This window comes from Labrus bergylta, chromosome 19 (genome assembly GCF_963930695.1).
Source record: "Labrus bergylta chromosome 19, fLabBer1.1, whole genome shotgun sequence".
NCBI lineage: Eukaryota > Metazoa > Chordata > Actinopteri > Labriformes > Labridae > Labrus > Labrus bergylta.
The window spans coordinates 21,503,298-21,516,120 of NC_089213.1; the positions used below are offsets into that span (position 1 = coordinate 21,503,298).

Genomic DNA, 12,823 nt, shown 5'->3' on the forward strand with positions numbered 1-12,823 from the left:
GTGTGTACTGCATGAAGATATAAAAGAAGTACATGTATCAGACAGACACCATTTCTGAGGTTGTCTTTTTAATTTGTCAGTTCATAGCTTATTACAGTTTCCAGGGCGGGCAGATAAATAATGACACATCAGACACATAAAAAGTCTCACATGTACTCTTGAATCATTTGTGCATTATATAAATGATGGAAATCAGTGGGAGATGAATAGAGTATCAGCTCTTCATATCCTGAAATCAAAGCCTGCTACTTAGAATAATATAGTCTAATAAATCAGTATCGTTTGGTATAGAAATATAATTTGGCTTTGGTTTAATTCTAATAATTACGATGTTTTAGAAAAGTGCAAAATGGGGTCTTAGGTCTTAGATCATTGTGAAAAGAAAATCTGAAATGAATGTCCATGCAGATCATAAAAAGACATGTCAGTAATTTCAAGTTATTATTACATCCACTGGAACTCAAGAAACTCAGTAAGTGCAGAAGAAATCTATATACAGTATGCAAGTATACATTTTAGCCATACACTACTGTGGAGGAAGGCAAAGTGATGACTGAGTGGCCCTGACTGAAAGAGGTTATCACAGGGTCTGCATGTTGGCAACAGGACATCGTCTGACACACACACATGCACACATTCACTCATGCATGCGTACTAAGTAAGATTTTTCAAACAAACTCATCTGTGCAGAAAGATATGTTGCACCTCACTCACTGGGAGCTGAAAAACAAAAAGAGATGAGTGTGTTATTTTTTTAACATAGAAATGATTCAATTGATTTTGGTACATTGTGTTGACATTACCTGGTGCCTCCTCAGTCGCTGCAGCCTCTGCATTTTCTGTTTGGAAAAAAAAGACAAAGAGTTTTCATGTTAGGGACAAACAATCCAATTTACAGGAAATATTAACAATGGCAACCTGGAGGAGAGAGTTATTAATATACAAAATGATATATACCACATATATATATATATATATATATATATATATATATATAGTAATACATTAAACTGCAGTCTATTAACATGTCCTTGTTACTGATCCACTCAGGACAATAAAAGGATTTTTCTTGGGTGAAAAAAACTACTTCTAATGAAGCTGTTGACAGAAATGTCTGTGGATTCCTTTTTGGTTAAAAGTTTCAAAATCATGGCCATCACAAGAAGAAAAACATGTTAATGGTTATTCACACTGTCATAACTTTAAAGGCTTGTTTCAGATTTTTTTCCACATAAACTGTCACGACCCTGACCACTGGCAGACCCAGAAATGGATGAGCTGACATGTCCACCCCTCTAATGTGTCATTCAATCCTCTCTCTCTCTCTCTCTCTCTTTGGCTGTGAAACAGAGTGAGGGTGGCTGTGTAGACCTGACAGCGCTCAGTGGAAGCCCTGTGTGTGTTTGCGTGCTCTAGTTTCTCTGTGGACTCAGATTGCACCTTAATGAGACCACAGTGTCAACTAAGTGTCGGCAACACACGCCATCCACACACATCCACACACACACCTACACACTGTCTAAACTGACCTGTGGTCAAGCACATAGGGTGAGCCCAGTTTGACAGCACAAGGGGTCGAGTTCAAGTGGAGACACGGGTTCAAGGAGAGTATACTGACTGTTATTGACTTAATGAGATGAATATTCTGGAGAAGGATCAAATCTGAAGTTTATTTAATGAGTGTCACACCGTCAGGTTAAAGGCTTGTTATTTTCCGATCCTATTATTCTACCATTTGTTGCCCTGCTTACTTAAAGAAGGAGTTTGAATTTATTTCCATTCGCTGATAAGAAGATTAGTTTTACTTGATAGAGGGGATTCTTTGCTAAATGTCATCCCCTAAATATACTGCAATTGAATTTTGAACCTTGCAGGACTAACATAGCCTTATACCTTAACTTAGTTAAGGTATAAATGTGCAGGGTGTCTGCCTAAATAAGTGTGAAAATATAATAATTCAGGCCAGAGAATTTGTTTCCCCTCTCACTAACAGTAAAGGCAGATAGAAAAATAAACTATTGGAGGGACATTCTAACAACATAAGAATGCAAGGTGTTGTATCTACCTTCCAGATGAATGCAGTTTATTGGCTCTGCAACCACATCCATATTTCTTTATTTTGCATGACATTTTTTTATTTGTGGACACTTTGCATTTGTCATAAAGATGAAAATGAGGAGCAGCCTCTGTGAAGCTGGGAGCAGCTTGTTCAAATGAATAATGTTGTATTTTGAAACTGTAAGAGAAAAGAAAACAATACGTGTGAAACTGCACCTCTATTTATAAAACGTAAGTTACAGCAAAGTATACAGGTTTTTTTTTACTTCATGTAAGCAATTTATTTTAGATGCATTCTTGTTCAAGTTCTGTTCATGTCCTGTCAGCAATCAATACCTAATATACTTTATGAATAAAGCTACTGGAGGACAAACCTGCTCGAACAGTTGGGCATTAACGTTTCTCAGCAGTTTTAACCTTTCAAGTATCCTGACCACATTATTTGTTTAGTGAGTAATAAAATGTTCTCTGAGCTGAGCTGCCTCTGCTGAACAAACTCTAACATGAAATGATGTTCACACTTCACACACAGTCCACATATTAAGTCCTGTCCATATTACTGTTCCTTTTAGACTTCAATCTTTTGTGAAGGTGAAATCTGAATTCTATAAAAAAAACATATAATAATGTTGTTAAAGATTGCTATAAAAATGAATTCTATATGAAGAGTTTATTTGCAAAAGCAGATAACTCTGTTGTTTATGTATTGTTTATTTCAGGTAATATCACTCAGACTGAAGTTGTGTGGCTTTGACCGAGTTCCCCATAGAATGTATCGGGTTTTTGCACCAAAACAGATTTTGGCTCACATGACAGCTCTATTTAAAGTGCTAAATCAAAACTCTCAGGGCACTGTTTTTCAGAATGGCTTTTATCTGTTTTTTGCAAGTGAACTCTTCATGTGTCATCGTATGTGTGACTTTAATGTGACAACCCCCCCCCCCCCCATGGTTTTCATTAAAGATCAAAGTCATGTGTGTGTTGTTGGATATTGCTTGGTTACCGTCATTGCAGTGGGACTGGAGAAAGAAAGAAGGGACATTATGTATGTTGACGCTGAGGCAGCCTCGTTCATCAGGCAACACTATGCAGGGGGTTGTGCCCAGCTCAACCAGGGTCACAGGGGTCACAACCAGGTTGGAAGGGTCACATATAGTTTGGGACAATTTTTTTCTACGTTTTTAATCCATTGAAGCAAGTGAAGATATTTTCTCTTTGGATGTTCTGTAGATTAAAATGCCTCAAAAAAAAAAATCTATTCAGAAAACCGCCAGTCTACAACACATGTAGATGTGAGCTTCCATACTTTTTGAAGTCTTTAGATTGTGTGATAGATGCCATGGGCTATCAATAGGCAGCCAGAATGTTTGAAATATGTCATTTGCGTAGAAAATCAATGAATTCACACAACCTTGAAAGCCACTGCTGACAGCTTCAAACTGGTCCTCTGGCAGAGACAAGTGTGGTTTATCAGGAAGGTTAAAGATGTAATCAATCTATGTGGAGTTTTTTGTTTTTGCATCTCACACTCCAGGTGGTCCTTTGAAGTTATGAAGAAAAGCACCTAAACTCCACTTACTCAATGCATTAGAATCCGGCCTACCTTGCTCAGGAGCTGCAGCTTCAGGCTCTGAAGAGCTCGCTGCGGTCTCTGCTGTGCTGTCTGCTGCTTCGAGAGTTTCAGCAGGAGTTTCTTCAGGTGCTGCTGCTGCATCTTCAGGTGCTGCTGCTTCAGGTGCTGCTGCTGCATCTTCAGGGGGACTGGCATCAGCAGGCGGAGGCTCCTCTCCTGCAGGTGGAGCTGCAGCTGTGTTTCCTGCAGATGTTGCAGCTACAGCAGGTTCTTCTGCAGGCGCAGCATCCCCGCCCTCAGCAGCTGTCTGGTCGGGGATAGTTTCACTGTCTTCAGCGACTTTGCCATTCTCATTAGCTGCCCCTGTCAGGAACACAGGCACAGGACAGAATATCATCATCCACAAATCCAAAATGTCAGTTTGAAATCAAACATTAAATGTGTCACAGTGTTGCTTTTCAAATCATCAAGATACCAAAGCCAAAATATTTTAATCTAATAAGTATGAGAACATGATTAAATCTCAGTGAGAGAGAGTCAAAGTCCTTTACTCTAATCATTCTTTCTAATGCTGCAAAGGACCCTTTAAAAAGTGTAAAAAATGAAGGGTTAGGGGTCAATAGTTTTTAGTAGAGTATCGTATAGTAAACACTTGTCTTTCTTGATCTTGTTGTTTTTTTTTATTTTTAAAGTTATTTTTGGGCCTTTTTGGTTTTATTGGATAGGGCAGCTGAAGAGAGACAGGATATGCTGGGAGGAGAGAGCAGGGGATGACATGAAGCAAAGGCCGAGGTCAGATTCAAACCCACAGCCACTGCGATGAGGACTATAGCCTCTGTACATGGGACACAAGACATAACCGCTAGGCCATCGACGCTCCTTTCTTGATCTCATTTAGTTTCTTTTTAAAATCGTTCCTTGTGTTTTATCCCTATTTTCAAGTCCCTAATTTTCTGTCATATCTGTAACTCATGCCTGTAAGCAGCACTTTCCTTCTGGTGGTTATATGGTGACATGAAAAAAACAACAATAAAACCAACACAGAGACCCTGTCAGGTTTATCATTTAAACACGAGACAGCTTGGGGTGAGGGCTGGTGTTCTTGGGTTTCCATTGTTGAGTTGACTTTATGTTTGTGTTGCCTATGTGATGACTAAGGAGTTTTCTTAATCCAAAACCAGGAAGTTAACCAGTAACAAATATCATCACGGGTGCCAAGCAACACTGAAAACAACTCTTCCAACACAATCAATGGACCTTTTGATATTCGGCCGATTTCATTTGCGGGTTTCAGAAATGATGGATGTTATCTGTGGTAAACAGACACAATACACTTGTTTATATTTAGAAGGGAAATAAAAAGAATTAACAGAAGTTCAAATATTTTATTTGCTATGTAATGCAATCTTGTTATATACGTATTATATAGCAGTTATACACTTACTATATATATATATATATATATATATATATATATATAGTATATACTTAAATCTATACATATATACTGAGAATATAGTGTTAAAATTAGAGTCTATTGCACACAAAACAACTTCTGATGTCCAAGGAACTGATCAGCAAATCAATCATATTCATCAAAAAAGGGGAAAAAAATGTAATTAGCATTTCCTTAAAAAAAAAAGAAAGAATAAAACAAAAAGCTTCAACTTGTCAAATGTAAATAATGTGTTTATTTTTAAAAACAAAAAATGTATTATGAGACTTCCACTGATGCAAAACCACAAACAGTTCATGATAAAGGATTGTTGTAAATAAACGTTCCCAGCCTCTCACAGTTTTCAGCTCTATGAACTTGTTGCCGTGCTTTAGGAACATTGTGCATCACTTCCTTATAGCACTTTTTTTTCAGAGTGATTTGCATTGCAAAGTTGAAAAGCACGGATCAGGGAAGTCCTGAAGGTTGACCTTCCATGTTTTTATACTCAAGGTGTTTTATTTATTTTTTTAAAAAGGGAACATTTAGCATGACATGAATAATTATAATTATGATAGTGAAAAAGTATATCACATTGGTCAGCGAAAGATGCTAACTTTAGGGTGACAATATAAGAGTTGTAAATGAACACGTTCTAAGGGCGAAGCTTGGGTTGATGGACGTCTAGTTTCGTGAGAGCAACTAGCAGCACTAAGTAAAGGAAATGAGCTTTATGCAAAGAATAAGATAAGAGCCTGACTACTTTCCATCTGCCCTTCAAGACGATTGTTACAGGAACACATTGTCCTTAAGATGAAAATCCTGAAGAGGGACTTACAAAGTCTGTTATGAGAACAGACTGAATTATCTGACCACATTGATGAGATAGAAGAATTCTAATTATTGGGAGATTTTTTTTTTTTCAGTTCACCTTTACCGGGAGGTCAGAGGTCAGGGAAAGCTGCAAGCTTACAACTTTTGAAAAATAAGAAATTCTCAGGGTCTTGTTGGTTTCATCACTCACTGTATCACTCTGATGCTTTACATTTTAACATCTTTACTTGTCAATGTGTGCATGTGTCTCCATTGCACTAACAGGCCCTTACTATCTTATTTGAAGAATGCAAGTAGAAAATGAGAGAAACAGACACATTCTCAGAGGGGGTCCAACTTAGTGAATCTTTTACCAGTTTTTCATCTCCTTATTCTCTGAGTCTGTCAACTAATGCCTTAGCTGGCAGAACTGCAAACACAGTCTCACTCATTATGTTTGTTAAGCAAACAGATTAGGCAAAAATAAACATTTGACACCCTCTGAAGGTAAATTGCACACTTATATATCGGCAAGGTTCACACTATTACTTAACTGGTCTGAATTCTAACACAGGATCCAGTGTTGGTGTTTTACTTTGAAACGCTTAATACTTTGCACAACAGCCAGGCCATCCCTGACCCGCCGCAGCAAAGGAGTGTCCAAAATGGACTTCTCCATTTCCTATTGAAACTGTAGACTGTCACCAAATCTGCTTTGGTCTTGCTCAAGGACAGGGCCAGAGACCACTGTTAAATAATCACAATAAACTTTCACATCCTGTCACTGTGGAGCTCTGGCTTACTAAAGCAAAGACACCAGATACTGTAGCCAGAGACACACATTGATCATTTTCATGGCTGGATACCTTTTATCAGAGCAGTGCTGACAACACTATAATCGTGGATGATGCAACATTCCAACCACTTGTTGCAAGTCTATTTAAGGTATGTACTAAAATTAAAAACAAATCGACCTATTGTCTGTTAATTATTCATACATATGAATTGCATGATCTAAGACGCAATTCCAGTGGTATGATGAAAACAAATACATCTTTACAAGCATATTAAAGTCATTTTGATCTCTTACATGCTTGGTCAGTGCTTAAATGCTTAACATTTCACAAATTGTATAGTAATTTACACAATCAAAAAGATATACTGCTGTACTCTACATGTAAATTATAAAGCTATGATATTAAGTATAATTTTGAGATAGGACAACTCTTTATGCTTTTTAGTCATTATCCAAATGCTGCCTGTGTCTTTTCGATATATTTATTAAATTACATGTAAGTGGAATGCTTTGTGTATCACCTGTTGTGCTGGCTCCGTTGCTCTCCGCTTGTTTATCCCTTGGTCCAGTATCCACTGCTGAAGTTTGTGAACTGGTGGAGCATCCCATCCTGTCCTGTGCACATAGAGGACTGGCTTGTAAACTTCAGAGTGAAGAGATGAGGAGAGGCTGTTGTTGCGCTGATGACGTCGTGCATAGATATCCTCTCTTTGAATGGAGACGACTCAAACTTTGGATAGTGAATCCCCTGGAGGAGAAACTTTAAAAAAAAAAGGGGCCGGTCGTCAAACTCCTTTAATCTCGTGCGTAATTGCGCATCCTGGTTCTTCCTTCCTGCTAAACAGCGCTCTGCTATTTGTATTGTAGCTACAGGTCTCCATATAGTTGGGAAGGCAGGTGAAATGTGGGCTTGTGTTGTGTACCGTAACTTAGGCTGTTTCCAGGAGGCGGGCGGAGGGACATAAATACATTATTTAGTCAGTGTGCTGCGGCCACCTCTTGTGGCGGGGAAAGTGAAACTGTTGCCACAAATAAGATTGGACTTTTCGAGTAGCATCCAGCTTGTGAGTGGAGTTTTCTGAGTTTTTTGAGACGTTGAATGAGCTATAATAATTTGAAATACTTGATTTGATAAAAATTGCTAAAAGTATCAAAAGTAAAGAAAGTCTTTGGGCTCCTGGTGTGCCACTGTCAGAGCTGTTTGTGTTTTGTTGTGTCTTGTTTGTACTCGTGTCTCTGCCACATTTGAATGATTAAGGTGATTTGACCAGAGAAAAATATTTTTTTGAATCTTGCTTTTATTTACCAATGGGCGGCTAATTCTAAAACAATTCTGCATTTCTTAAAGTTGACCAAATATTAAAAAGATCAAATAAATCATCCCTGTAATCAAAAAATTATAGATACAATTTTTTTTTGATATGAAGTGAAAACGTAGACACCATCAGCCACTTTGTATTCCATCTAATTAAATACATTTAACGTTATTTTTCAGTAGCCTAAAAGTTTGAATTTCTGTAAAATGTATTTGTTACTTAAGCACTACTTAAATAATAAAGTGTATTACATAGACTAACAATCTTGACTATTGTTTTTTTTGCTGTAGACCCCGTTTATTTATACATTATGTTTCTTATGGAGAAAAGGAAACATATATTTGTAATTAATTAGTTATTAACTGTCTGGTAAAATAGTTGTAAACATAGATTATATATTTATAATATACATTGTTGTAAACAATCTGCATGAGCAATCTGCGCAGAACTCGTTTGCGCAGGCCAACGAACGATATAGCAGCGCAGTGCATGATGGGACTTCCTTTCTCTCCGAGGCCATATTGGAGTTAACTCACAGTAAGAAAAGCTCCGAGTTTTCTTGTTAAAAATCATTGGGATTTGACCTATTTGAAATAGTATTCACATCCAGACCTTAACGACAGTCTCATTGTGCTTCTCTCTCGCCCGTAGGTTGGCCATACCGGACTAAACCGCAAAAATGGTGGCCGCAAAGAAGACGGTGAGTGTCGATGGTGCACACGCTGCTGCTGCGGGGCTGCTCTCACATGGAGACGTGCTTCACTCAGGGCCTGCTACCTAGCTGTTAGCTACATCGGGTTTAATGTATTATATGCTTACAACACGGACATTTCTGCGTGTGTTATTGCGGTTGTAAACTATTTAAAGCATATTATATATTATATTACTCGTTGTCCCCCCTTTAAATCATTATTTTTAGGCTAATTTTGATGCGGGCGGTCTGTGTAACACCGGCAGGTCAGCTAATGCTAGTTGGATGAATCTTGAACACTGTCAATTGTGATTTAAATAAAATGGCAATGACTCTAAAAGTTTGATATGCCTACAATCCGATGTCATGGTGGCAAATGCCATATTCCTGTAATTAGGAGAGACTTGTTACGACCTCAGTGATGGATGAGTGGTTAAAGTCAGCTATGCAGCCGTCACTAACTTTAAGTATGTATGTCTTGTTCAGAAAAAGTCCATGGAGTCCATCAACTCCCGTCTCCAGTTGGTGATGAAGAGTGGTAAATACGTCCTGGGATACAAACAGTCCCAGAAGATGATCCGTCAGGGGAAAGCCAAGCTGGTCATCCTGGCCAACAACTGCCCTGCCCTCAGGTATATGAAGACCACAAGTCTGATTCAGAGAATTGTCTCCGATGCTGTGGCAATAGTAACATCATTTGAGATGTTGTGTGTGTGTGCATGACTTGTGTGTTATTAAATCGTGTAGGTAGATGAGCCTGTTCGGATGTTAACAATGCCATGAGATATCATCCAAACAGGACCAGAATGATGCACTTCCTTTATTACAACTTTAAAGCACAAAGTAACACCATGGCATGCTCAGATTTGTAAAATACTGTTGATGACAAACTTTTTAGATTTTGATTAAACTATTTAAAGCACAGCAAGGATGCTGTCGACTGGGTTGTGTGATTCAATTGCAGAATTTGAAGCTCTGAAGGGCTTTTTTTTTTTTTTTTACAGTTTCATATAGTGTGATTGCACATTGATTATCATGGATTGTTACTCTTATGTCTTTTTTAATAACAACAGTTACTGAACTAAACAAACAGTAGACATCACTGCCTGGAGAGTCCAAATTAGCATGACTTAAAGATTTCTCTCTGGGCATCCCAAAATGTATGGGGAAGTGAAGTTTATTTCAATGTTGTGAGTCCCCTATACACTTTAAGTTTTTGAAGACAGGACAATTCTCTCATTTAAGTCTGTAATTGTGTGCCCTGCACAAGATGAATTTCCAATACTGCTCAAAATATGTGTTACTTTACACACATGGCAACCTTTTTTTATAATAAATAATAAATAGGTTTTGGACATTTTAAGAATTAAACATTTTACTTGTGTTCTGGTGTATCTTATGTGAATAGAAACATGTTCATTTAGATAATGTTTGGTTCTTGCATGAATGTGAAACAGAAGAAAATGTTAGAAAACTTTCTAACAGAATTGAAGTGTCAACAACCTGGTAATTTTATATGCAGTAGAAGCTGTGTTTAAGTCATTTTAGAGTTTAATGCGTCAGACACTGGACTCGTACCTAGTAACATCTCTAATCAGGTTAAGTTGTCAGCAGGATAAAGTTTAAAAAAAAAAAAAAAATCACAATTTGTGTAAAACTTGGGAAATTTATGATAAGCTTGAGCCTTGGTTGAAACCATTGGTTTTCAAACTCACAAGCATGCTAGTGAAATAGCGCCTGTGACTGACAATTCAGTCCGACACAGCTGTTCGTTTAGCTATTTCTTTTAGCTTTGTTAATATGTCCAGAACTTGTAAAATGATTGTGCTGTTAGCTTGTCTCACCATGAATGACTGGATTCATGACATTAGAAGGGTTGCAGTCTTGAAATAGGTCAGTTCATTGTGAGATTTGATTTATCTATTGTTTTCTATTTGATCTTAACACTTTTCTTGTTTCTGTCATGTCCAGGAAATCTGAGATTGAGTACTACGCCATGCTGGCAAAGACTGGTGTCCACCACTACAGTGGAAACAACATTGAGCTCGGCACAGCCTGCGGAAAATACTTCAGGGTGTGCACACTGGCCATTATTGACCCTGGTGAGTATCCATTTTTTATCTTGGAAACATCAATATTGTGAAATTAAATCCCAAGCTTTTCCATTTTGGTTCATCTAAGGCTAAGTCAGATTTCAGGAGAGAGGGGCCCATGCTGGAATATTTAATAGATTTAAAGGATGTTTATGAAACAAGTTTGTGTCTTGTTAGAAAACAAGATTCCCCGGTAAGCCTGGTTAACAGAAAATAACAGCAGTCATAAAAGCCATATCCCATTATTTTCACACCAAACTTTTTTCAACCACAAATTTATATCTTTTGATTAAAAAGTGATATGCACCTCTATCCAGTATCCCCTATAGACACAAGTGATTTTCTACTAACACTGGCATTCAGTATATTAAGTAATTGCAAAGAAATCATAACTGTAATCTGTGTGTTTGGTAAATGTTATGCTTGTTTCATGAATTGCTTTTTGGACAGTTTGATCTGTGATTTAATGTTTCAAAATCACTCCCTGGTTATCCTTCACATAAATGAAATGTTGCTCCAGAAATGTCCCTGCAGGAAACTGTTGGTTTAATTCATGTGTAGTTATCGGGACCGCAACTAAACTTTGTAATAGTTGATTTAACTCCTGTCAACTGGAGTTTTCTGTGCGAATTTTTGCGCCTGTTGGACCTCTATAGTGGTCCAGATCAGGACAAGTGGTTCGCTACATGAAAGCCTAAAGGAGCTCTCAGCTGAACTGCCAGTTCTTTCTGGAATGTTCATGACATTTCCATTGGTAACATTTACCCTCACAATGTTGACATGTTTTAGAATTTGTTAGTTATCAAACAAAATCTATCAGATGTCTTTGTACGAGTTAAAGGACTTTATTTTAACACTGTCTTTTGTTTTTCTCTCTTCTCAGGCGATTCTGACATCATCAGGAGCATGCCAGATCAGCAGCAGCCACCTCAGTAGAGCTGATCCCCCACCCCGTTGTTATAAATAAAATCGGTGTTAACACGAAATGCTGCCGTCATGTCATCTCTTATTAACATAAGCTGCATCTCTTAATAATATAAGCTGATTGTCCAGTCAGTCCTGCAAGTGTCCACCAGGGAGCATCGGTGTGCCCTTCAGATTTTCTCAGATGAAGTTTCCCTTATTAACGGTCTCTGAGGGATTTCCTCTGGTCTCCGCTGAGCTCTTTACATTATGAAGCTGTCAGCGGGAAACTTACAGGAAATGAGTCTGAAAACCACAGTGGATCTTTCTTTCGTGACTTGCATGACAACCGGATTATCTGTTTCTGTACAACTGACGTTTTCAACCAACCGACCGACTGCTTATCGCACAGTTGATGTCAAAATTACGCAACTGCTGATCTTTCAGTGTTTTGTTTTTTTCTCTCACATAAACCGTGGGGATGTCCGCCTGCTTTATTAGTTGCAGTCTGACTAATCGAGTAAGGACACTTTCCTCTTGGGTATTAAAGGCTTTAGGGTGATGGTGCCTCTGTCACTCATACTGTTGATGTCCTCCGATTTGTTCACGTAAATGTAGTCCCAAAAACACGGGTTCTCTTTAGAGATCAGAGGAACTAATAAACCATGTTGGGCGTGGCACTGAAGAGTTTAGATGGTGAAAACAAAAGGACTATACTTTGATACCGTCTACATAAAATGTGTATGATTCATGCTTCCAGATTAATGTTGATTTAAGTAATCAAGCAGGGAACATGCATTTATTAGACTTATGATCTTGTTTATTTTGACTCACGGGTTCTGCTTTAAGTTTGCTTTAATTAGATGAAAAATGTCCACAATTGTCAGTTTAACAACCGACATTTTCAAAAATCCGACCTTTGACTAACTGCTATTTGGCCAAGCAGTTATTTTGAGCGCGTGTTTGGTAGAATGGGATCCAGGGTTCAAGATGGCCTAGAGGTAATGATGTGTGCTCCATGAACAGAGGCTGTAGTCCGCGTCACTGCGACCCTGGGTTTGAATCCGGCCTAGGCCCTTTGCTGCATGTCATCCCCCACTCTCCTCCCAACATTTCCTGACTCTTCAGCTGTTTTATTCAGTAAA

The 12,823-nt window shown here is 38.2% G+C and overlaps 2 protein-coding genes across 3 annotated transcripts; one reads left to right on the plus strand and one right to left on the minus strand.

Moving 5' to 3' along the window:
- Nucleotides 1-48: 48 nt before the first annotated feature.
- Nucleotides 49-7,588, minus strand: si:dkey-284p5.3 (uncharacterized protein LOC557830 homolog). Of its 2 annotated transcripts, none has more exons than XM_020634699.3 (4): nt 7,197-7,588; nt 3,638-3,994; nt 804-839; nt 49-720 (listed from the first exon to the last, which is right to left on the minus strand). In XM_020634699.3, exons 1-4 carry the CDS (start codon nt 7,282-7,284, stop codon nt 707-709), a joined length of 495 nt encoding a protein of 164 aa, XP_020490355.1. In that variant the 5' UTR covers nt 7,285-7,588; the 3' UTR covers nt 49-706. The 2 variants fall into 2 exon arrangements, with proteins under 2 accessions (XP_020490355.1, XP_020490356.1); XM_020634700.3 differs by having other exon boundaries at nt 3,662-3,994; nt 7,197-7,585.
- An 833-nt stretch (nt 7,589-8,421) lies between these two features.
- rpl30 (ribosomal protein L30) lies at nt 8,422-11,761 on the plus strand. The gene is made up of 5 exons (XM_020634703.2): nt 8,422-8,528; nt 8,643-8,691; nt 9,169-9,314; nt 10,654-10,784; nt 11,659-11,761. Exons 2-5 carry the CDS (start codon nt 8,671-8,673, stop codon nt 11,709-11,711), a joined length of 351 nt encoding a protein of 116 aa, XP_020490359.1. The 5' UTR covers nt 8,422-8,528; nt 8,643-8,670; the 3' UTR covers nt 11,712-11,761.
- The last annotated feature ends 1,062 nt before the right edge of the window (nt 11,762-12,823 follow it).